Source organism: Taudactylus pleione, unplaced genomic scaffold (genome assembly GCF_031769625.1).
Source record: "Taudactylus pleione unplaced genomic scaffold, aTauple2 ptg000219l, whole genome shotgun sequence".
Classification (NCBI taxonomy): Eukaryota; Metazoa; Chordata; class Amphibia; order Anura; family Myobatrachidae; genus Taudactylus; species Taudactylus pleione.
Window position 1 is genome coordinate 762,506 of NW_028284621.1, and position 25,921 is coordinate 788,426.

At 47.5% G+C, this 25,921-nt stretch overlaps 1 protein-coding gene across 1 annotated transcript; it reads left to right on the plus strand.

Annotated features, from left to right (window-relative positions):
* Positions 1-1,187: 1,187 nt before the first annotated feature.
* LOC148517332 (uncharacterized) lies at positions 1,188-25,921 on the plus strand. Its single transcript, XM_088478832.1, has 2 exons — positions 1,188-1,265; positions 25,021-25,921. The coding sequence occupies exons 1-2, from the start codon at positions 1,209-1,211 to the stop codon at positions 25,825-25,827; spliced, it is 864 nt and encodes a 287-aa protein (XP_088334958.1). The 5' UTR covers positions 1,188-1,208; the 3' UTR covers positions 25,828-25,921.

Sequence of the window (25,921 nt, forward strand, 5' to 3'; positions counted from 1 at the left end):
TACAGGCTCCTCTGGCCGCTTTGCATTATGGGAGAGACATCGTCATGACGACGTCTCTCCCATTACCCACTGTGGGAGCCGGAAGATGGCTCCCGCAGTGGGAGCAGCGGCAGCCGCTGAGAGTCTGACAGACTCTCAGCGGCTGCTGATTACAGCAAACACACATTTGCCGGGTCCGGCGGCTGTGTGTTTGTGCTGTGTAGCGCTAACCGGACTCCGTCCGGTCAGCGCTACACACGCGGTGCAGTCTGTGTCACAGTGACACAGACTGCACCGGCCCGCGGCCCGCATGACGCTGCGGCCCGGGGGGCACATGGCACCCTGCCCCCCAGCCCAGCCCGCCACTGCCAGTATTTCTTAGAGAGTGATCACATAGTGTGCAGACACCCACCAGCCTGTTGTAAGACGCCCACTTGTGCACATCATGTCCAGGAAGTGTATGCAACCATCGGTACATCGGGTAACATCGGATGCTATCGCAGTGCTTGAGGTTGACCATACCCTTCCGCAAGCACTGCGAGCACTTCAGTGTAAAAACAAGCCAGATGACATGTACTATGATGCTGTCTTATAATTATGCACACCTCTAACACGCCGTTGAGATGCTCAGGCATGCCTGCGTTTGCACCTCCACTCCCCCGTTTTTAATGGCCAACCCCTGTAACCACCTACAAATGGCTTCTCCTGTCACTCACTCTGCTGGGCTGTCTATGCGCAGCGAGCGAATGCATTGTGAACTTTCGCTAAGGTATGCGCACAATGCATACACACCGCATACCATCGGCAGCAGCGAGAGTATGCATCTTAGCGAGCGGCTCTGAATGAGCTCCTTAGTGTAAATGAAAGTTTTTCATTAGCCTAACATTATGCAATGTGTACACCATGACATCAGCAGGAGAGAGTGTGTTCTGTGCCTCCAAAATCTGCTGCCTTAGTAAATAACCTGCAAACCAGTCAGTGCTGCTGCAGAAAGTGAAGAGAAGACGCACACGGTAAGCGTTATCCCTGTGTCATTGTGTTGTCACAGCAGGACGGACGTCTTGTACACTTTCACTAAATGGATTCCATAAATAGTGACCCTAATCCTTTGCGGTTTAGACTGGCACATGAAAGGCTTTCCGTTCCTGTAATCCGGTGTTCACAGAGCACTTACATTTGTACTGACACCGAGCAAGGGGTGACCGAAAACCACCGGCCAGGGACAGGCGATGCAGGGAGAACATCTGAGATCCAGACGGATGATGCAGGAGCTGCTCAGTGACTCTGTGAGTATCACAATATTCTCCTGTTTAAAGAAATCCTAAAAAGGGTTCAGAGAGAAGGAGATGAACAGGAGAGGCCGGTAAGGTTGTAACAGCAATGTGCATATTACAATTTGTCTTGTGGTCTCTGAGACTGATTCAGCAAGGAACGCACGCTAGCAGACCCACGCGCCCGTCCACTGCGAGAATATGCTAATGCATACGCACGGAGACCGCAGCACAAGATGCAGACGCCCAGCCCCATATAAAGCTGCCCATCTCCCTTTACTCGCGGCATGATCAGTACGCAAGATGGCGCAAACATCGGTAACATCGAGAACCATCGGACTCATAGCGGTTGACCTGACCTGCCGCAGGATTTTTGCCACTTCCTGTGTACGGCTTAAGGTATGGCTGCGTATGCCGCCGCACTGCCTTAATTATGCACGCCCCTATATCGGCGTTATAACACCTGCGTTCACCTGACCACCCCCCGTCACCACCCACAAACGGCACTTCTGGTAAATCAATATCGGAAGGGTCTGCGTGCACACTGTGTATAGTCTGCATAGCATAACCCGATCACACTAGCTAGTTCGCGTACGCGCAGTGCGATGCATACACATGCGCAGATCAAAAACATCGGCCAAAAGCGTGCGTTCTTTCCTTTGCGTTCCTTGCTGAATCAGGCCCTCTGTAAACAATGAATAACAGTGTAAAGTGTCACTCTATGGTGAAGCAAAGTTGGTACAGTATACTTTATATTGTGAATGTAGGCTCAAAATATATATAGACACGTTATGTGTGTGCGTGTGTGTATATACACATATACAGTAGGGATGTGAGCCGACCCCCTGTTTTGGTTTTGGATCTGTATCTCCTTCTAGGTTTTGGATCTGTATTTCATTTTACAAAACCACCCTTGCGTGTTTTGGTTTGGGTTTTGGATCTGTATTTTTTCTAAAAAATTATAAAAACAGCTGAAATCACATAATTTGGGCCTGTTGTTGTTCCTACAGTAATATTAACCTCAATAACATTTATTTCCAGTCATTTCCAGTCAATTTTGACCACCTCACAGCTCACAATATTGATTTCATCCAGTTTAGGCCAAAAGGTTGCATCGAGCTGGCTGGCTGACTAAGCTAAGCGACAGCAGTGGGCGGCACTAACATGTGGCTGTTTAGCTTCCAACATGGCACAGAGTGGCAGTGCAGTGGCAGACAGGATGGCAGTTTAATAAACTATAAAATTAAAAATGTCAGGCAGCAATGCCCCAAACAACACATAATGCAAAGGAAGGAGGTGCAAGATGGAATTGTCCTTGGGCCCTTCTACCCACTCTTATGTTGTATATAGTAAACTGCCAATCGCTTCAGCCACAAATGGCAGTCCCTGTCGCTGAAGTGATTGCTTTGTTAAACTGTGCATGTCCTATCCACAGTTTAACAAACCAATCACTTCAGCGACAGGGACTACCAATTGTGGCTGAAGCGATTAGTTTGTTTGGGCCCCCACAAAACAAACTACGAACTGGCAGCTGACATTGCTGGCAATGATCTCTCCGCGCACAAACTGGCTTTACAGAGGCAAAATGTTGTCACCATCATCATACGATTCCTCACCCTCATTAGTATCATCTTCACACAATATTAATTCGTCCCCGCTGGAATCCACCATTACGCCTCCGGTGCCTCTGTAATTTTTGGATGCAATTGGCGGTAAAGGTCCTCCTCATTAAATTTGTAATTAATTTTGATGAACATAATTTTTTCTACATTTTGAGGAAGTAGCCTCCTACGCCGATCGCTGACAAGGTTCCCAGCTGTGCTGAAAACTCTCTCTGAGTACACACTGGAGGGTGGGCGGCTAAAGTAAAGCCAGTTCGTGCAAGGGCCTCCAAATTGCTTTTTTTTTCCTGCCAGTAGTGAAACAGACTGTCTGACATGCCTATTTGGACGTTATCATTAAAATAGTCCTCAACCATGCTTTGAATGGTGACCATGTCAAATGGAGTCATGGTAGAAGTTTCATTCTTTTAGATCCGACCAGATGTCAAAACTTGGTTGTGTTGACTCATCTGCATCACCAGTGGGTCTTTTTTTGGGAAAGTTTAGTTTTTTCCAGGCAGCCGCACTTGCTGGAGAGACTGAAGGAGGAGCCATCGCTGCATCACGTGCTGCTTGAGCTGACAATTTCCTTACCAACAGCTCTTTGCATCTCTTTAGATCTGTGTCACTGGGAAGAAAGACATGACGTATGACTTAAACCTATGATCCAGCACGGTTGCCAAAATGTATTGATCTGATTGTAAGATCCTCACTTGATCTACAAGTCTGACATACTTAGCAGAATCGCTTAGTTTCAGCTCCTTCTTCAGTTTCTCAAGCTACTTTTCCACAGTCTAATGAGGGGAATTAGCTGACTCAAGCTGGCAGTGTCTAAACTCACTTCACAGGTGACTACATTGAAGGGTTTCAGTACTTTGCACAACACGGAAAGTATTTTCCATTGAGCATCAGTAATATACATTCCCCCTCCTCTTCCTATGTCATTGTTTGTTGTGTAGCTTTGGATGGCTTTTTGCTGTTCCACCATCCGCTGAAGCATATAAAGGGTGGAGTTCTACCTCATAACTACCTCTTGCTTCAACTGGTGACAGCGCAAATTCAATATTTTTCGAAGGTGCTGCAATCTTCTACATGCACCTTCTGAATGGCGAAAATGTCCCGAAATTTTGTGGGCCACAGAGAGCATCTCCTGCATGGCCCTTTAATTTTTTTTGAAACACCAAGTTGATTGTGTGAGCAAAATGTGGGACGTGTTGGAATTCACCCTGCTGTAATACTCTCACAATATTTGTGGCATTGTCAGAAATCACAAATTCCGAGGAGAGTCCAAGCGGATTAAGCCATTTTGCAATGACTTCCCTGCGTTTTTTTTAGAGGTTGTCAGCAGTGTGCCTCTTAGTGAAACCAGTGATACACAAGTAGCCTGCCTCTGATTGAGCTGCTTTTTCCTAGATGCTGCTGCTGTTGTTCATGCCGCTGAAGGCTGTTACAGTCATGTAATCTTGCATTTGCCCTGTTCCACTTATCCACATATGTGTGGTTAAGTGGACAGTGGGTACAACAGCATTTTGGAGGACACTAATATCAGCATAGAAGTTATGGCATCAGTGATCCGCTGTGCAACTGGGTGACTGCTGTCATACTGCTCCCCCTTGCAAAGGATTGTTTAACAGTCAATTGTTTTATGAACTACTACTAGTAGTCTTCCTGGTCCCCTTATGGGATGAAGAATCACTCCCAGCAGCAGTAGCAGGTGTAACGCTCAAGGATTTTTCTGAGGAATCCAGGATAGGGGAGGACTGAGTTAGCCTTATCAAATTGGATGCAAGACTAGTTCCAATCATGATTGAGGATATTGTTGATGAAGGTGTTGGTGGTGAAGATGCCAGGTTGCTGGATATGCTGGAATGCTTGTAGTTACTTTATTATGCCAAAATTTCTGAATTTTGCAAACACTTTTGATGGATGCACTGTAGATTACGTAACAGGGACAAGGTTCCTAAATGGTTAAGGTCCCTACCTCTACTTACTCTGACATGACAATGGATACTGATGGCTTGACAATTGTTATCCGGATTTGGGTAGAAATGATTATACACATAAGAAGTGGATTTTTTGTTTTATGCCCAGGCATGACAATGGGCTTTTCCTTATCATGGGCAACAACTGTTTCCACTGGTGCCTGATTTTACAACATCCTCATCAACAACATCCTCATCATCAGCATCCTCATCGTCAACATCCTTATTAGCGTCAGCTACACAAATATCCTCCTCATACTGGTGCACTTCCACAGAAGCATCCTCAATTTCTATGTCAGCATGTTGACTTGTGCTGCTCATTCCTCTGTATTGGACAACACAGCCTACACACCCCTGTATTGGACAACACAGCCCCCTTGGACGAAGTACAGCCCTGACAGCCCGGGACTCAACAAGCAAATGGCACTGAACACCGTGGGGAGGGACTTATATAAAATCCAAACCCTGTGAGAATCTGACAGCGGGAGGATGACATTTTGTATCGTTTTGGGATCCGAGTAAGGCAGGAAAACCCGAGCTGGACTTGGATCCCGGCCCGGATCGTGAAGTACTGGAGGGTCCGGTTCTCAGAGAACCAGACCCACTCATCTCTAATATACAGTGGTGCTTGAAAGTTTGTGAACCCTTCCGAATTTTCTGTATTTCTGCTGAAATTTGGCCTAAAACTATCTCAGATTTTCACACAAGTCCTAAAAGTAGATAAAGAGAACCAAATAAAGAAATGAGACAAAAACATTAGACGTGCTCTTTTCTGTATTGAGGAAAATGGTCCAATATCACATATCTGTGAGTGGCAAAAGTATGTGAACCTTTGCTTTCAGTATCTGGTATGACCCCTGTCACGTTTGAGCTAGGGAGTTTTCCTACTGAGGAGTGGGAAGTCAGGGTCCTGGGTTTGGGAAAGAACCGGAGGTGAGGGGCCTGGACATATGTCCTACTCATCCACAAGTGCTGGATGATGGCGAGACCTGACCAAAGGCGCAGAGTCTAACTTGTTGGGAGGTGTTCACCAGTGACCCCTCCAATTGGGATTTGAGTTTAAGCTGCACCCAGCAAGCAGGTCGCTGCCTTTTGGTCAGGTATTCGGCACAATTGGGAAATGGAGAAACACAATCACAGGTGAGGCACAGGAGGACGAGACGGAGGGTTAGTACTTAGGTGACATACTGAGTACACCCACAGTGTTTCTAAACACAGAACTGGCACAGGAGAATGTTACTTGGGGTTAGCACTCGGGATTACGTACCCACACTGTAGATGCAGAACTGGCACAGGAAAAAGACACTTCTAAGTAGTACTCAGATGGTGTATTGAGTACGCACTCTGTGGAGCCAGATGCAGCACTGGCACAGGAGAATGACACTTCGGAGTTAGTACTCAGATGGCATATTGAGTATGCACGCTGTAGAGCCAGATGCAGCACTGGCACAGGAGAATGACACTTCGGAGTTAGTACTCAGATGGCATATTGAGTACGCACGCTGTGGAGCCAGATGCAGCACTGGCACAAAGACGTTGAGAGTAGACACTAGATTTACTAAAGTGAGAGTTTTTAGAAGTGAGTTTAGAAGATATGTTGCCCATAGCAACCAATCTACATACACCTCGGCTCTCAAAGCTACATCTCAGCTGTCATAGCCGCACCTTGGCTCGCAAGGCCGCATCACAGCCTATATACACCTTGGCTCTCAAAGCCGCATCTCGGCTGTCATGGCCACATCTCGGACCACAAGGCCGCATCTCAGCCTAAATATTTATTGTCTCTCCTGCTGCACCTCGGCTCTCAAGGCTGCATCTCTACTGGCTCATTAGCCGCACCTCAGCCCTCAAGGCAATACCTCTGCCTTTAAGGCTGCATCTTAGCCTGAATATCTAGACACAGGGATATGACAGGAATAACTGTAGTATATATAAAAGCAGCCTGGATCTGTAGGGTATCGCTGGGCATTGTAGTGCACCTGGCATCTGAGTGGTAAAAGCACCTGAGGATGTTAGCAATATTCCCACACACTTGCGGAATACTTGTGATGTTTGTATAGGCTCTGCACGGCTAGTGTGTTGGAGAGTCTTGGAGACACGTCTAGTCGGCAGGAATACAAGAGAGAAAGACACAGGGAGATGCCGCGCATCACACATTGGCGCATGTCAGGGGATAGACATCTCGCTGGTGAGCTTACCTGTCATCACTGAGGATGGAGGCAGCGCCAGAGCTCTCCTCATCCAATATTATTTGCATAAATAAAACAACTGTAAGTGACAAAACTACTTTGCTAGATTAGACCAAGGCCGTAACTAGGGGTGTGCGAGTGGTGCAACCGCACAGAGGGTCTGAGTCAGCAAGGATCGCTATTCTGCTAAAATGCACACACCGCAGTTGCTAATATTTACAGTGACATGTATATGTTTGCAATCACATTGCGATCACAGCTTAACATAAGGACGCCCACTTCCCCTTACACACATCCGTATACTTGGGCAACATAGTGAAATAATCGGTAACATCGGACCCATACGCACAGGTAAGGTAGGTCAGACCTCACTCGGGAATTGCTAACTTCAGCGCACGCTATGAGCCCTCAGGCTGAGTATGGTATTGCACTGGATAATTTATGCACGCCCCTGCAACGGCATTGCAACGCACTGACATGCCTGCATTCGCCCGACCACCCTCCCGTCACCACCCACAAACGGCACTTCCTGTCAATCAATGTGCTCGGGGTCTGCGTAGCCTCTTCAAACGCAGTTCCCATCGCAATTGCTAGTTCGCGCACGTGCACTACTTTGCATACGCATGCGCAATGCACATTTAATCGACCGATTGCGTGCGTCTTTGCAACTGCAATCCTTGCTGAATCAGGCCCAGAGCGCAGAGCTCTGTGGGCGACACCGCTACTCACCCACAGCTCCTGCAACTGGCTAGCAGGGTGCCTGTAACGGCTGCTGCCAGATTCTCCCTTGCAAGCTATAGATTTGCACCCTCACTACCATTACTTATAAAGGAACAGTGGGCCTGATTCAAAGGTGCTCGCTATTTGCGAATGCTCGCTCTGAATCAGGGCATTTTTTTTTTAAATCCACTTCCAGGCCGCTCGAATAGCTGTGGGTGACAGCTTGTGTGGGCGGCCTGGCGATGGTAGCGATTATCGCGACCATCGGGCTTGTGACGAGACCCTTGTGGTAGGGTCTCGTCCACCGCAAGCCCAGTGAACTTCCTGCTCTAATAGAGCAGGAAGTTCACTACTGACATCACGTGTGATGTCAGTAGGGCCGCCCACAAATGGCAGGCATTCCTTCGGGAATGCCTCCGTTTGGGCAGCCACCCCCCTGACCCACCTACAAAACGGGGAGAGCTGTCAATCAACATTGACAGCCGCCCCATTTTGATGTGAGACGTCTGAATCAGGCCCAGTGCACGTAAAAAGGGGTGTGGTCTCACAAGGGAGGGGCATAGCCACACAGCCAGGTACTGCTGGTCAGTTAGGAGGAAGAGTCGCCGCCGGAGGGTAACTGACCTATCCCGCTGCAACCTCCTACTACATTCCTGCAGTGTCCATCCTGCCTACTACGTAGAGACAGACCCATAGATGCTGCCATCTCTTACCTGCCCTGCTGCTCCGGTCTGCTGGAGGTGAAGAGAACCCTGGAGACTGACTGCGCTGGCACCCTGCTTCCTGAATGCCTGGAAGAAACCGCAGGGTGAAGACCCCGCTGGAAGCCGTATGGAGTGAACACCAGCTGCCATTTGCCAAGAGAGGAGCCAGCAAGAAGAGGCGTGTCTGTGCCGGGTCCTGTAGATTCATTACCACCCCTGAGGTGACCACCCCCCCCGCTCGCTGGTCAGAGGAAATCCAGTCTGCCGCTACGGAGGAAGGGCCTTGGCTGCTAGAGCTGTTGGAGAGGGGCCAGCCTGACTTGTACCGAGCCCTGCTGAGGACCCCTGGAGGTGGGACTGCCCCGTCCCTGCCCGCTTGTTGCCTGGACTGCTGCTCCGGCTAACGACACACGGAAGTGCCAGCTAGCCAGCCCAGAGCAGATAACAGCTTCCGGTTTGCGTTCCGCAATGGAACACAATCCTGGAAGCGCTGCATTTGATTCAGCCCGTTGTGGCAGGCAGTCTGAGCCCGGCAAGACAGAGAGGTGGCTGTGTAGGACTGTGTGAAGAAGAGCCGCCCAGGCTCAGCAGCCATTCTTTGCAAGATGCAGCTGTCTGTCATACAGCCGGCAGCAGAAACAATGGGCTCAGCGGCAGCTGCAGGGAGAGCGCCCCCTGCAGTGCAGGTTTTGCTGAGTGGGTTGCGCCGTCTCTGGTGACACTTGTACATCTGTGTGTGAATGAGGATGAACCTGTGTACAAAGCGCTGCAATACAACGGCCGCGGTTTTTTCTCACTCCAAGTTCCGTTTTTGTACATGTAAAAACAATTCCTGTGCCATTAAAGTTGCAGCCCGGCATCTCTGCTGTGCGTAAAGAATAATACAGTATGCTACCCCTCTCAGAGCGCGCCACTTATGCCGAGCATCTCACGCCAGATGGCGCACAAACTACCAGTCAGTGAGGAGGACATTTATGTATGTTGCCAAGCAGCCAATGTTACAGTATTCACTTACCTGGTTCCCCTTGGTCTCTTACCATCCTGTTTATCCATAACCTCTCTCTCAATAGATGCTAAATCGGAAACCAGCGGCTACTTTTAAAGCACCTCTTAAGTTACAGCATTGATTTTGGATTCATGTGCCCAGCACCCTCGGCCTGACCTTGCCTGTCTGCTGCTTACTGATGAACAAGGACACATAGGGCTGGATGGATCCAGCACAGACACTTGGCAGAGTTCAGGCCTCTTACTCAGTATTATGCTGCTTGTGTTGAAGAGGAAATAATCTCTTAATGTATTACTGCGTTCTCCGATCTGCGCCCTTTGCAGGTAGTGTGGGAATTGGGTGATGGAATAGAGATTTGGGGATTGGAAAGGCTTCGGACGATGAGCACACTATAGATGTTGTTAGTGGGTCACATTTATCATTGTCAAATCTTGACTTTCGTTTTTCAAACTATAGCAAATCATAATTTCTCATCACCAATATGATAATGGCGACTGGTGTATGAAAACATGATCATCGCAACAATCGTACGGACTTACTCCTATATACTAAGCAGAGCAGGGGCATCTTGAGGAAGGGGCTCGTGTGCCTTCCCCGTCCGGTGCCCCTTCCTCTCTTCCCGGTGAGTGGCAGCCGATTGTCGTGGCTGGCCGGCCACTGGAGCATTAGTAGACTCTGGGCACTAGAGTGTGTCCAGAGACTACTGCGCATGCGCAAAAAACTCCAGAAAGATGGCCATGGCAGCCATTTTTTCCAGCTTTTTGTACAGCGCTGAGACCAGGCGCAGGACCTCGGAGAGGTAAGTTTTAAATAATATTGGTGCAGGGTGTGCGGTGCAGGGTGTACAGTGCAGGCCCCCCCCCTAGACCCGGGGCCCGTGTGCACCTCACAGCCTGCACCCATTATAGATACACCCCTGGAGCAGCGTCTGCACTGCACATACAGTAGGAGCTTACACATTTTGTGGCAATCGCCCCTAGATCTGTGCTTAGCAAGTTTAGCCATTTCTCACTGTGTTCAGCCTTGTCGCATCTGTTCTTAATTGTCTGCAGGGTTTGTGTTTGGGTCCTTTGCACCCTAGGCAACAAAAGGGCCGGATTAAAGTTTGTGGGGGCCCTGGGGCAACTAAACTGTTGGGGCTCCATATATTAAATTTCCACAACCTCACACACCAACTACTATGCCCCTTACCTTGCCTCTGGACAGGCTTGCCTACCCTCCCGATTTGGCCAGGAGCATCCCGATTTTCGGGTGCCGATCCCGCCCCCCCGGAAAAGCAGACAAGCCTCCCGGAAGCCTGCGATCCTCCCGACCTCCCACCCATAAAAAACTAGAAACCCCCGCAGCGGGGGGGGGGTGGTGACGTGATTTGCGCTGAATTGTGTCATCGTGGCCCCGCCCCCTGCTTCACAATGCCGAAAATAACGGCATTGTGAATCGGGGGCAGGGCCATGATGATGCTATTGTGCGGCCCCGCCCCCAATGTGACATCAATGGATGGCTCCGCCCCCAATGTGACGTCAATGGCCGGCCCCACCCCCCGCTTTTAGACGACAATCAGCTCCCTCCCGGAAGGCTGGAGCTGATTGTCAGCAAGCATGCCTCTGGACTCTCCACTGACTGGCAAGGTCACAGCACGCTATATCATGTCAGCGACACTGCTGGGAACCGACTCCCGCCAGCATAGCGGACATGATCTAATACACTACTAGGAGCAAAAGCAGGATTTTGAGTGTTGGATATATACAGTAGATAGATAAGACAGATCTATATAGATATATATATAGTGTATATATATATTTATAGATAGAGATATATAAATAGCGATATAGGGCCTGATTCACATACCGTTTGCAAATTTGATTACGCACGCAATCTGCAAATTTTTGCAATCCGCTCATGCGTATGCGTCGCAGTGCTCGTGCGTGAACCAGCCACTGTGATCGGGACTGCGATCTCAGTGACTGCACAGACCCATCGCAGAGTGATTAACAGTAAGTGCCATTTGTGGGCGGTGACGGGGGGTGGTTGGTGAAACATAGGTGTGCCAGTGCTTTCGAACGCCGTTACAATGGCAAGCATAAATTATCCACTGTGATGTTGTATGCAGCTTGAGTACTCATAGCGTGCGATGAAGTTAGCAATTTCTGAGTAAGGTCAGATCTTGTGCAAGTGTGCGTGAGGCTGCGATGGTACTCGATTGTACCGATGTTTTCGCAGTCTTGCTAAACATTACTGATGTGTGCAGGTGCGCCGATAGCCATGCTTGGCCAAGGTACAGGGGGCATGGCCTAATCGCAGGAGGGAAAAAATATTGTGAGGCGCTGTGTGCTGGGGAGGGTGGCACTGTGAGCCTCTCAGCTCAGCACATAGCCAGCAGGGGGGGATGGATCATAGGGGGGATCAGTGTGATCACTCCCCCCATAGGCATAGGAGACTGCCATGAGCAGTCTGCCAGTGCAGCCCAGCTGCTGCGATGTAAGAAGAGGGGGGGCGGCAGCGCCGGGTCCCAACCCCCGCCAGGCCCCTCCAGCAAGCCCGTGTTCAGGTAACTAGTACCCACTCCCCAACCCCCCTCAGCGCCACTGGATGTGTGTAAGGTTTAGTGGGCGTCTTTGTGTAGTGCTGCGACGGCATAGCGATCGCAATGGATTAGCATACTATCGCAGTGGAACTGCATGTGTAATCGCTATTGCATTGGCAGTTGTGACCGGTAGTGAATCAGGCCATAGATACATATAAATATATTCCATAGTCAAAAAACCTTATGGTTTTACATGTACCATTAAGGCTTCTTAGACATGATCTGAAATTTCACAAAACCTGCTGCATTTCTGCCACTCAAACTAAAAAAAGCAATGAAATTACGATCATTAAGGCTAACGCCTTAATGGATGTGTTCCTTGCGCAATACAGATATGGTATGCCATCACACCCTGTGGATAACTGCAGATTCAGCACTCTCGCAGAATGAGATTGCTGTCACTCACAAAATGATGGAGCTGCTAATTCATAGAATTGTGTGCTCATTGGAATACACACATGCAGTCTATGCAACTAAGGTCTAAGCAGAAAATACAGCTGTGCAGATGGGATAAAAGTGGTGTGGATGGGAGGAGGAGACAGAGCAGTATGGATAGGTGAGACAAAAAGGTGTGTAGAAGAGGAAAGGTTAAGCAGTACAGAAGGGGGGGTAGCCAAAATTATGCAAATGGGTGAAAAACAGTGGTGCGCATAGGGTGGAGGAACAAAGTAATGCAGATGGGGCGAAAACAGTGGTGCGGATGGGGGGGAAACAGAATGGCATGGTTTGGGGGGACAGCGACATGGATGGGGGTAGAGAGTGGCATGAACATGGGAAGTCAGAGCAGTCCAGATGGGTTAAATAGAGATTAGTGCGGATAAGGGAATATAGACTAGCACAAATAGGAGAACACACAACAGTCGGGATTGGGGAAGACAGATTAGTTTGGATGTATAGGAAGACAGAGTAGTGCGGGTGGGGGAGGACACAGGAAAGCGCCTCACGCTGGCTGTATATAAGCCAGCCGAGGGGGTGGGGCATTGACATCGCAAGCCGTGATTTGCTCGTGGTGGCCATCTTTGAATTTCAAAAATGGCTCTAAGGCACCATTTTTGAAAAGGGCACGTGCAGGTTCTCACCGAGGCGGAAGGCTCGACTCTCTCAGCCAATGAGTGCTCTACACTGGGATTTCTGTACTGGAATCCCTCCGCGGAGCTGTCATTCGGGTAGTAGTGTCCTTAGAGGACACTACTAATGTACGAGGGCTCAGGTTTTTGCATTATTTTCTCGCCAAGACCCTGGATTGCCTACAGATCCACGCTTAGGAGGAGGTGATTATGGATTTTTTATTACAGGTACTCCATAGGATTATCTACTGGAGAAGAGGACAGATTGGCATCAGGAAAACATACAATAGGTGAGTATGTGAGATGGTGTGTATGCATATGTGTGTACATGTGTGTGTGTGCATGTATGTTTTAATAACATTTTACTTTTTTACGGTGTGTGCGTTCTGTGTTTTTTTAATATTGCTTTTACTGTGGAACTACAGGTACCAGCAGGCCCGTAATGCCCTGCATGCTGATACTTGTGGTTCTCCAAGTACCAGCATGTGGGGGAGGCTTTGCTAGGAATTGTAGTTCCATAGCAAAAGCCAATATTTTAACTCTTTACTTGCACCACACTTTACACAATCAACCCGGCACCCACCGCTCCAGGCATGCCGCGTATAGTCCCGGGCTATCAGCCTAGGCCTGGGGTGCCCTGGAGAGGGAGACCCCTAAATTTGGGGGGGTCCCCAGCTCCCCAGGGATCCCCGGCCTGGGCTGACTAGCGGTCAGGGGTGATGCTTCAGCTGGCTGTGGCATCACCCCCCACTAGAAAGAGTTCGGTGCTGGTTCTGGTAAATACAGGGGGGCCCTACGCATTTTTTCACCCTGTATTTCCAGAACTAGGGCCGTCTCAGAGCCCAGTACTGGTTGCGCTGAATATGGGAGACCCCTACGTCATTTGTCCCCCGTATTTTGGCAGCCAGGACTGGTTCTGAAAACCCTGGTGCTGATTGTGCTTCATACAGTGGACCCCCATGTTGTTTGTCCCCTGTATTTAGCACAACCAGTACTAGGTCTCCAAAGCCCGGTGCTGGTTGTAGTGTTTGGGGAGGGGGCCACACCATTTTTTTTGTTTTACACAGGTTTTTTTTTAATTAAACACAGAAGCACATATGGGTCTCACTGACCCGTCCCTGCTTCTGTGTTTGTTTATTTAAACACAGATACAGGTATCACGGATCTTTCAGATCCAAGCCTGCATCTGTGTGCTGCTACCTCCCCCGGGTCCTGCCGCCTGCACCGCCACTGACAGCCACACCACCGATGCCGCTACAGTCCACAGGTCCTGGCCACAGCTGATGCCTGCTACCCCTGCCCCCCCCTTCCCGGGTACCGGCAGCAATTAACGTTGTTTTTTCTTCCCGGTCCCAGCCCCTGCTACTGCACACAAAAGGCAGACATCTTACTGCACCCAAGTGAAGCCACAGTGAGTACACCTGCTGAAGGCTCCTACTGGGGCTGCGCAAGGAATTGAAATTTCCTATGTCTATAATGGCGGATTCATGAGGTAATAGTTTAAAAACTGTAACTGTCTCAAATACCTGAACTCCAAAAGGCCCTGGAACAATATCTACCTAATAAAACCTAATAAAACAAATCCCAAGTCTAAATTTGCCCCCTACCCTGAGTTATGCCTTCCCAAAATCCCCCATAGAGAACAGCAGTAAAGTGGTCCTAACTCATTTTCAGAAAAAAGTGACAGTTGGAGCGTTAGATTACTCCCAAATACTTATTTTTCATTTTTTTTGCCCTGAAATTTGGCATGCAGCATCCAGCAACAGTTCTACCAGCTCATGCCAAATTTCAGCCCGGTACCTAGAATAGCTTTTGAGGTGTAGCTCCTTAAACACCCTGCCCCCCCCCCCTTTAGAATTCTCTATGGAGATTTCCATTGTTTTCTATTCAGCCTTATAAGGCCACGACCCTGCCCTTATAATATATAATATATATTAGGGGTGTGAACCAGCCACTTTTCGTGTTTTGTGTTTTGGATCTGGATCTTTCTTCGTGTTTTGGATCTGGATTGGTTTTGCCAAAACCACCCTTCCGTGTTTTGGGTTCTGGGTTTTGTGTTTTGGATCTGTATTTTTTTGAAAAAAAGCATAAAAACAGCTAAAATCACAGAATTTGTAGGTTTTTCTGCTCCTATGCTATTATTAACCTCAATAACCTTAATTTCCACTCATTTCCAGTCTATTCTGAACACCTCACACCTCACAATAGTGTTTTTATGTCCAAAAGGTTGCACCGAGGTAGCTGGATGACTATGCTAAGCGACATGAGTGGGTGGCACAAACACGTGGCCCATCTAGGAGTGACACTGCAGTGGCAGACAGGATGGCAGTTTGAAAAACTAGGCCCCAAACTGTACATAATGCAAAGAAAAAAAAGAGGTGCAAGATGGAATTGTCCTTGGGCCCTCCCACCCACCCTTATGTTGTATAAACAGGACATGCACACTTTAACAAACCAATCATTTCAGCGCCAGGGTCTGCCACACAACTGTGGCTGAAATGATTGGTTCGTTTGGGCACCCACAAAACAAGCTGGCAATTAATCTGTCCCTGCACAAACAGGCTCTACGGAGGCAAGATGTCGTCCTCATCCTCCTCATCCACCAATTCCTCACCCTCTTCAGTGTGTACATCCTCATCCTCACAGAGTATTAATTCGTCCCCGCTGGAATCCACAACCACAGGTCCCTCTGTACGTTCTGGAGGCTGGTCTCCCTGGAAGAGTTGATAATTCATTTTATGAACATCATCTTCTCCACATTTTGTGGAAGCAACCTCCTACGCCTTTCGCTGACAAGGTTCCCGGCTGCACTAAACACTCTTTCGGAGTACACACTGGAGGGGGGGCATCTCAGGTAAAATAGAGCCAGTTTGTACACGGACCTCCAAATTGCTTCTTTTTCCTGCCAGTACAGGTACGGACTGTCTGACATGCCTACTTGGATGCTGTCACCGATGTAATCTTTAACAGACAGACGCACGCTTGTCGCTGCTGCTTTGAGGATGCAAGTGCGGCTACAGCCCACACAATTCACAAAGACAGAAAAAAGAATATTATTATTGTTTGTGGAGCGCACTTTGAGGGTTACACCACCCTTTAACAGACAGACGCACGCTTGTTGCTGCTGCTTTGAGGATGCAAGTGCGGCTACAGCCCACACAATTCACAAAGACAGAAAAAATAAGAAGAATATTTTTATTGTTTGTGTAGCACACTTTGAGGGTGTCACCACCCTTTAACAGACAGACGCACGCTTGTCGCTGCTGCTTTGAGGATGCAAGTGCAGCTACAGCCCACACAATTCACAAAGACAGAAAAAAAAAGAAGAATATTTTTATTGTTTGTGTAGCACACTTTGAGGGTGTCACCACCCTTTAACAGACAGACGCACGCTAGTCGCTGCTGCTTTGAGGATGCAAGTGCGGCTACAGCCCACACAATTCACAAAGACAGAAAAAAGAAGAATATTTTTATTGTTTGTGTAGCACACTTTGAGGGTGTCACCACCCTTTAACAGACAGACGCACGCTTGTCGCTGCTGCTTTGAGGATGCAAGTGCGGCTACATCGCACACAAGTCACAAACACATTAAAAAAATAGTTTTTTATTTTTTGGAGCACTTTGAGAGTTACACCACCCTTTAACAGACAGACGCACGCTTGTCGCTGCTGCTTTGAGGATGCAAGTGCGGCTACAGCCCACACAATTCACAAAGACAGAAAAAAGAAGAATATTTTTATTGTTTGTGTAGCACACTTTGAGGGTGTAACCACCCTTTAACAGACAGACGCACGCTTGTCGCTGCTGCTTTGAAGATGCAAGTGCGGCTACATCGCACACAAGTCACAAACACATTAAAAAAATAGTTTTTTATTTTTTGGAGCACTTTGAGAGTTACACCACCCTTTAACAGACAGACGCACGCTTGTCGCTGCTGCTTTAAGGATGCAGGTGCGGCTACAGCCCACACATTTCACAAACACCGAAAAAAAAAGAACAATATTTTAATTGTTTGTGTAGAACACTTTGAGGGTGTCACCACCCTTTAACAGACAGACGCATGCTTGTCGCTGCTGCTTTAAGGATGCAGGTGCGGCTACAGCCCACACAATTCACATAGACAGAAAAAAGAAGAAGAATATTTTTATTGTTTGTGTAGCACACTTTGAGGGTGTCACCACCCTTTAACAGACAGACGCACGCTTGTCGCTGCTGCTTTAAGGATGCAGGTGCGGCTACAGCCCACACAATTCACAAAGACAGAAAAAAGAAGAAGAATATTTTAATTGTTTGTGTAGCACACTTTGAGAGTGTCACCACCCTTTAACAGACAGACGCACGCTTGTCGCTGCTGCTTTGAGGATGCAAGTGCGGCTACATCGCACACAAGTCACAAACACATTAAAAAAATAGTTTTTTATTTTTTGGAGCACTTTGAGAGTTACACCACCCTTTAACAGACAGACGCACGCTTGTCGCTGCTGCTTTAAGGATGCAGGTGCGGCTACAGCCCACACATTTCACAAAGACCGAAAAAAAAGAACAATATTTTAATTGTTTGTGTAGCACACTGTGAGGGTGTCACCACCCTTTAACAGACAGACGCACGCTTGTCACTGCTGCTTTGAGGATGCAAGTGCGGCTACATCGCACACAAGTCACAAACACATTAAAAAAATAGTTTTTTATTTTTTGGAGCACTTTGAGAGTTACACCACCCTTTAACAGACAGATGCACGCTTGTCGCTGCTGCTTTAAGGATGCAGGTGCGGCTACAGCCCACACATTTCGCAAAGACCGAAAAAAAAAGAACAATATTTTAATTGTTTGTGTAGAACACTTTGAGGGTGTCACCACCCTTTAACAGACAGACGCACGCTTGTCGCTGCTGCTTTAAGGATGCAGGTGCGGCTAAAGCCCACACAATTCACATAGACAGAAAAAAGAAGAAGAATATTTTTATTGTTTGTGTAGCACACTTTGAGGGTGTCACCACCCTTTAACAGACAGACGCATGCTTGTCACTGCTGCTTTAAGGATGCAGGTGCGGCTACAGCCCACACAATTCACAAAGACAGAAAAAAGAAGAAGAATATTTTAATTGTTTGTGTAGCACACTTTGAGGGTGTCTCCACCCTTTAACAGACAGACGCACGCTTGTCGCTGCTGCTTTGAGGATGCAAGTGCGGCTACATCGCACACAAGTCACAATCACATTAAAAAAATAGTTTTTTATTTTTTGGAGCACTTTGAGAGTTACACCACCCTTTAACAGACAGACGCATGCTTGTCGCTGCTGCTTTAAGGATGCAGGTGCGGCTACAGCCCACACATTTCACAAAGACCGAAAAAAAAAGAACAATATTTGAATTGTTTGTGTAGCACACTGTGAGAGTGTCACCACCCTTTAACAGACACACGCTTGTCGCTGCTGCTTTAAGGATGCAGGTGCGGCTACAGCCCACACAATTCACAAAGACAGAAAAAAAAAGAACAATATTTTAATTGTTTGTGTAGCACACTTTGAGGGTGTCACCACCCTTTAACAGACAGACGCACGCTTGTCGCTGCTGCTTTGAGGATGCAGGTGGAATCTAGACGGGATTTGGAACCGAGGACACACTACCTCCATCAATTGTCTAAATCCCACTGCACTAATGTCGGATACCGGACGCACGTCTAACACCAACATAGCAGTCAAGGCCTCAGTTATACGTTTTGCTTCAGGATGACTGCTGTCGTACTTCATCCTCATCGCTAGGGACTGTTGGAGGGTCAATTGTTTAGTAAAAGTAGTGGTGTTCCTACTTCCTCTCTGGGATGATGAACAACTCCCAGCAGCAGCAACAGCACTAGGAGGAAGTGGTTCTTGATCTTTCCCTATTTTATTTTTATCGGAGAAAGTTTGGTCCTCCATTTATGTTATATTGATATATATACGTGCGGCTAAAGCGCACACAAACACAGAAAATATTTTTTTATTTTTGCTGGAGAGTAGTGCACTTTGTGGGTTACACCACCCTTTAAGAAATGAGCCAGCCGGCTCTTTACTTATGGGACACAGGCGCTCGCTTGGCGCTGCTCCTTTGTTGATGCACGTGCAGCCACAGTGCACACAAGTCACAAACACAGAAAATATATATTTTTTTGGTTTGGAGTGTACTTTGGGGGTTACAGAACCCTTTAACGGTCAAGCCAGCCGGCCCTTTACTTATGACACAGGCGCACGCTTGGCACTACTTTGTTGATGCACGTGCGGCTACTGCGCACACAATTCACATACACAGAAAATAATTTTTTTTTTGGTTTGGACTGGAGTGTACTTTCGGGGGTTACAGCACCCTTTAACGGTCTAGCCAGCCGGCCCTTTACTTATGACACAGGCGCACGCTTGGCACTACTTTGTTGATGCACGTGCGGCTACTGCGCACACAATTCACAAACACAGAAAATAATTTTTTTTTGGTTTGGACTGGAGTGTACTTTGGGGGTTACAGCACCCTTTAACGGTCAAGCCAGCCGGCCCTTTACTTATGACACAGGCGCACACTTGGCACTACTTTGTTGATGCACGTGCGGCTACTGCACACACAATTCACAAACACAGAAAATATTTTTTTTTTTGGTTTGGACTGGAGTGTACTTTGGGGGTTACAGCACCCTTTAACGGTCAAGCCAGCCGGCCCTTTACTTATGACACAGGCGCACACTTGGCACTACTTTGTTGATGCACGTGCGGCTACTGCGCACACAATTCACAAACACAGAAAATAATTTTTTTTTTGGTTTGGACTGGAGTGTACTTTCGGGGGTTACAGCACCCTTTAACGGTCAAGCCAGCCGGCCCTTTACTTATGACACAGGCGCACGCTTGGCACTACTTTGTTGATGCACATGCGGCTACTGCGCACACAATTCACAAACACAGAAAATAATTTTTTTTTTGGTTTGGACTGGAGTGTACTTTCGGGGGTTACAGCACCCTTAACGGTCAAGCCAGCCGGCCCTTTACTTATGACACAGGCGCACGCTTGGCACTACTTTGTTGATGTACGTGCGGCTACTGCGCACACAATTCACAAACACAGAAAATATATTATTTTTTTAGCACTTGGGGGGAGCACCCCTGATGGACAGAGCACCCCCTGGACAACACTACAGCACCCCTTTAGGACTGGGACACTGCACAGGACTTTGGAGTGGACACAGCCCCTATGGAGAACTGACTGCACAACACAGTCCAGCCAGCCCCTATGGACTTTGATGTAGTGGACACAGCCCCTATTAACAACAGCAGCACAGCACAGCACAGCCAGCCCCTATGGACTTTGAAGTAGTGGACAGCAGCAGCACTACACTACACTACACTACACAGCCCTAACTCCCACCCTCCCTCTTCACTGTCCACAGCCGAGTGAGAAAATGGCGCCGACGCGGGTACCTTATATAGGATCCAAAACCCGCGAGACTCGGAAGGCGGGATGATGACGTTTTGCCTCGATTTCAGATCCGAGTCAGGCGGGAAAAGTCGAGCCTGATTCGGATCGGACTCGGATCGGGGGGGCTCGGGGGGGTTCGGATTTCAGAAATCCGAACCCGCTCACCCCTAATATATATAGATATATATATACATAGAGGGGGAAGGGGAAGTGTAAGAGAGTGAGGAAAGGACAGGGAGGGAGAGTGAGGAGTGAGATAGAGGGAGGGAAGAGAGAGAGGGGGGGAGTGACAGAGAGAGGGAGGAGGGGACAGAGGGCCTGATTCAGACCTAGATGCTAAGCCACGATCGCTCGTGGCCAAAAGGGGCCGGGTATGCAAATTCTGCTATCACACTGTGGCGTAAGGACACCCTCCGTGTCTTAGAGAGCGACGGCAGTGAGCGGACGCAGGTGTATAAAGACGCCCACTTTCCTTTCTTGACACACGTCATCTCCAGGAAGTGTATGAATAATCGGTAACATCGAGAGCCATCTGAGCTGCACGCAGCACTCAAGGTAGCCCCTACCCTGCCTGCAAGCAATGCGATCAGTGCTGACTGATATACAACCAGGTGACGTGTACAATGACGCCTCCATGCTAATAATGGACGCCCTTTAAATGCCATTTTGACGCCCAGACATGCCTGCGTCCGCATCACCACTTCCCCGTTCACAAGCACCTTCCCCTGTCACAACGGTGCTATCTGTCACTCAAGGTAGCGCTCAGTCTTTGTGCTACGAGCGCATGATTCCTGATCACAGTGACTGGCTCGCGCATGCGCACTGCGATGCATACGTACAATGCGAACCATCGGCAGCTACGAGCGAACGCTTCTTAGCGTCCGGGTCTGAATCAGGCCCAGAGAGTGAGTGAGGGAGGGACAGTGAGTGAGATAGAGGGAGAGAGGATGGAAAGGGAGAGAGAGGAAGAGACTGAGAGGTCCCAGCCCCTGCTACTGTGTTAGGAGATAAAGTGAACGGTGATAAGGTACCAGCCAATCAGCTCCCAACTGTCATGTCACAGGCTGTGTTTGAAAAATTACAGTTGGGAGCTGATTGGCTGGTACCTTATCACCGTTCACTTTATCTCCTAACAATGAGAGCACCCACATAGTACCTTTTGCAGCTGAAGCATTAGCTTTCTGATGGGGGTGGCCCCATCCCCTACCCATACACCCGCAAATTACGGCATTATGTCAATGAGGGGGAGGGGCTTGGCAACCATGGTTTGTCTATCAGTGAGTGTGCTGTGAGTGATTTTAGGGATGTCCATAGGTGGGGTGGCCATCGATGGTTATTAATGATGGGCCCATCGGTGATTGGCATCAATGGCACACAAACCATCCATGGTGAATTATTGATGGTTTGCACCCCCTTGATGGGCACCTCTGCTTGCGAGCATGCTGGGACGCGGCTCAATCAAACATATGGAGCACATCGGCTCCTGCTCATCCATCGATGGCAGAGAACCATTGGTTATCTGCCATCGATGTCAACTACTTTTGCCATCGACCAGCAACCATCTATGTTTTGGAAACATTGATGGTCGATGGTCATCCCTAGTGATTGCGGCCCCTGGGCGACCCACCCCGTCCACCCCCCCCTATAATTCGGCCCTGGCCGACACCCCTCGATATTGAGAGGGGGCTGGGCGGCATCTTCCTGTTTTTGGAGAGGTGTGTTGCTTGGATGTGACATCACGAACATGGAGAAACAGCAGCCCGCAGGTCAGAAGCTCCCAGCTGCTTCCTTCTCATGTTCGCGGAAGGCGCTCAGGGTGGAGGCGACAATGAAGTCACCGAGCGAGTGACTTTATGTCCCTTATTCGGTGCATTAGGTGCCTCCTACAACTAGGTACATTGTTGTCCTAAAGACTGATACAGCCAGGAGCATTCTTTTTATTTGGATAAGGAAACAAGGACAGTTGTCCACTTGGTGGATTTTAAAATTTCACACCCACCTCCTAATATTTGGAATCATCCCTATTAAATCTTTCTGCCATCCCTTTACACTGTGCTGCCTAGCTTCACGCACAGAAGTGTCCTCAAGCACCTATCGTCGTGACGCCCGGTGTGACTTAGCCGCGCCGAGAAATGTAGCGTACCGTATTTTTCTTTAAATTTTGCGTTCTATACGCATCACATAGTCAACCAAACACCACTCAAAGGGCGGGATGCATGACGCATCTAATTTTGTATGCGGTGCATTACGCCACTCATTACAAGCATAACGTCATTTACTAACGCCAAATGAATGAAAAAAAAAGTAGAGGTCTCCCGGTAAGAGCTGTCCTTTGCTATAGAAGGACCTCCGGGTTTATGACCCAGAAATCCTTCTGCACATGTGTCGAATGACGCACGCGGTGCAGGGAGGGGTCCGATTGGATCCCGCTGAGGGGGAGTTGCGAATAGAGCCTGTAGGCTTTTATTGGTCAGCATTGCCCACCGCCTCCAAGCCCCGGAGCTTGTTGCGTATGCGTTAAGCGGCCAAACCTCCGCAAAGGTCATTTTCAGAAGTTTGACTGCAATATCTGCATTGATGCATCCCGCCCAAAGATGCCGGGCTGCGACTTCAAGCGCACAGGTATTAGTTTTCATTTAAACACATACAAGTCGCAGATGCAGCAGAACTTGGTGTGAGAAAAAGCCGCGGCCCCTGCATCATAGCGCTTCATAAACAGATTCAGACTCATTCATACACAGATGTACAAATGTCGCTCCTCAGAATATTCAGCTAGTAGTTTTGTCATGTCCAGTTTTATTTATGTGAATAAGACACACATACTGAGCGATAAATACACTTGGCGTGGCCGAGACTCCTAGGACCTGGCACGCCGAGAGGGTCTGTTTGGCGTGAATGAAGCCACAGTGTAAGAGGACTCATTTGTATGTCTAATGTCTAATCATGATGTGTCACATATGTGGAACACTTGTGGCGCCATATAAATAAATGATAATAATAATAATTAAGGTGCATACACACATAACGATTTTTTGAACGATTATATCGATTATCGTTCATTGTTGAAAAAATCATTAACTTTCTAGCTGCATACACACACAACGATTTTTTGAACGATTATCGTTAAACGATATTGTTTAACGATAATCGTTTGAAAAAATCGTTCACTTTCTGAGTCAAACGATGAACGATTATCGTTCATGTGTGTTCACGTTTGTAGTTTAGTCAGACTTTTCAACTCAACGATTTTCAGTAAGGGAATATGCAAAAATCGTTTGTAGTTCAAAAAAATCGTTCATTACACTTTAAAAAATCTGACAGATAATCTGACAGAAAATCGTTCATAAAATCATTGGTAACAAAATCGTTGTGTGTGTATGCAGCTTCTGAGTTAAAATGATGAGCGATTATCGTTCATGCGCGTTCATGTTTGTAGTTTGTAGTTCAGTCAGACTGACTAACTCAACGATTTTCAGTAAGGGAAAATGCAAAAATTTTTGTAGTAAAAAAAAATCGTTCATTACATTTAGTAAATGAACGATTTTAGTAAACGATTTTTGTTCATTTTTCCCTTGAAAAAATGAACGAAAATCGTTTACTAAAATCGTTCATTTACTAAATCATTGTGTGTGTATGCAGCTAAAGTGTTTAAAAATGAAATCTCATCTTTCTACTGAGATTCAAAATTGGTGGTCACTCTGAAGACTCATACACACTAGACCAGGCCTGGCCAACCTGTGGCTCTCCAGCTGTTGTGAAACTACAAGTGCCAAAATGCCTTGCCACAGTTTTGCTATTATTGTTATGCTAAAACTCTGGCAAGGCATGCTGGGACTTATAGTTTCACAACAGCTGGAGAGCCACAGGTTGGCACTAGACGATGTGCTGTATGAACGATATTGGAGAAAGTATTCTCTTGAACTTTCTGAAGTGCAGGACAAACGATATTGGGTGTACACACTGATAGATTTCTTTAAAGATATCTTTCAGTGAAGTCATCCTGTCACATCTCTGAACAGGCAATTCTTGATGATAATGTCAGATTGGCCTCCATGTACGGACGACAAAAGACATTGTTAACTACCCGCGGGAGCGCGTCGTTCGTCGTTCACTGCATACACACTGAACGATATGAACGATATATATACTGAACTAAGTGATATATCGTTGAATGATATCATTATCATCCATATTGTTCATAATAATCGTCTAGTGTGTAGGCAGTTTTAGTAAATAATCCTGATGATAGGCCTGTTTTTAAGTGACACGCATCCGCAGAAGTCCAGTAAGATTAATACCCCAGTCCAATTTCCAACAGATTCCCAGTATCATGGATTAGACCACATAGGACTCACCACCAGTAAATATAATTATGGGTCAGATTGGATGAATTAAAACATAATGCACAAAAGTTACATTAAGAGAATGTATTTATGGTATATAATATAATAATAACTATATATATGTTGTTTTCACAGTTCACACCTAAAGCAGAAAAACATCAGTCCCAGAATGGGAAAATCACAGTCAGCGGCAATCATCTCTGCATCCTGGGCACAAGCCCCAACATCACATCATTACCCCCCACGAGAAATGTAAATGTTATTGGTCCCGAGCCATTAGCTTCTTGTCCAGAAAGCACTTCGAGCAGAAAGGAAATGAAGCCAAATGAGAGCATAGGCAGCAGGGCGAGGTCCACTGAATGGTCATCTCCATTAGGGGCACAACTCGTGGGAAATGTGCACCAAAAATGGCCGGTGAAATTGGCGCCATTAGATCTTCCAGCAGAAACGAAGGAAGCCCAACTTAAAAAGTTAATTGATATGAAAGACGAAGTCTTCCTGGACAAGAAGAGACATTCCCACCGCCCTGGTGCTTCAATGAAGACCTTAGCTGATCGTCATGGTCCCGTAAAGGGGGATCCACTAAACAAAGTTGGCCTCAGTGAGCACAAACTACCAAAACTTAAAGACGGTATTAGTCCAGCCAAAGACAAGATGGCGCTAAAAGATTCCCCATCAACCATTTATGCTCTGCCCGTGTATTCACATGAGGGAGCATCCGGTTTGTCAATGCTTAAAATCAAAAGTGGAAATGTCCATAATTCAGTTCCAAAAGCCATTCTGGTAAATGCAACTGACAGCCAAAACGTTTCTATCAAGGGGAACTTTAAGTATTCGAGGAGTCAGAATGCAAGTCTAAGCCGATCTAAGCCCGTGAAGGCAAATGGAATTGCCGTAGATTGTGCGGGTCAAACATCTGGCACTGGGCAAAGGAAGAAATAGATCAGAGAAACAGAAATGTTGATCACAACTGCAGTAAATCTATACGAAGAAACGAACAGGCGGCAGAGCCACATTGTCAATAGTAGCTGCCATG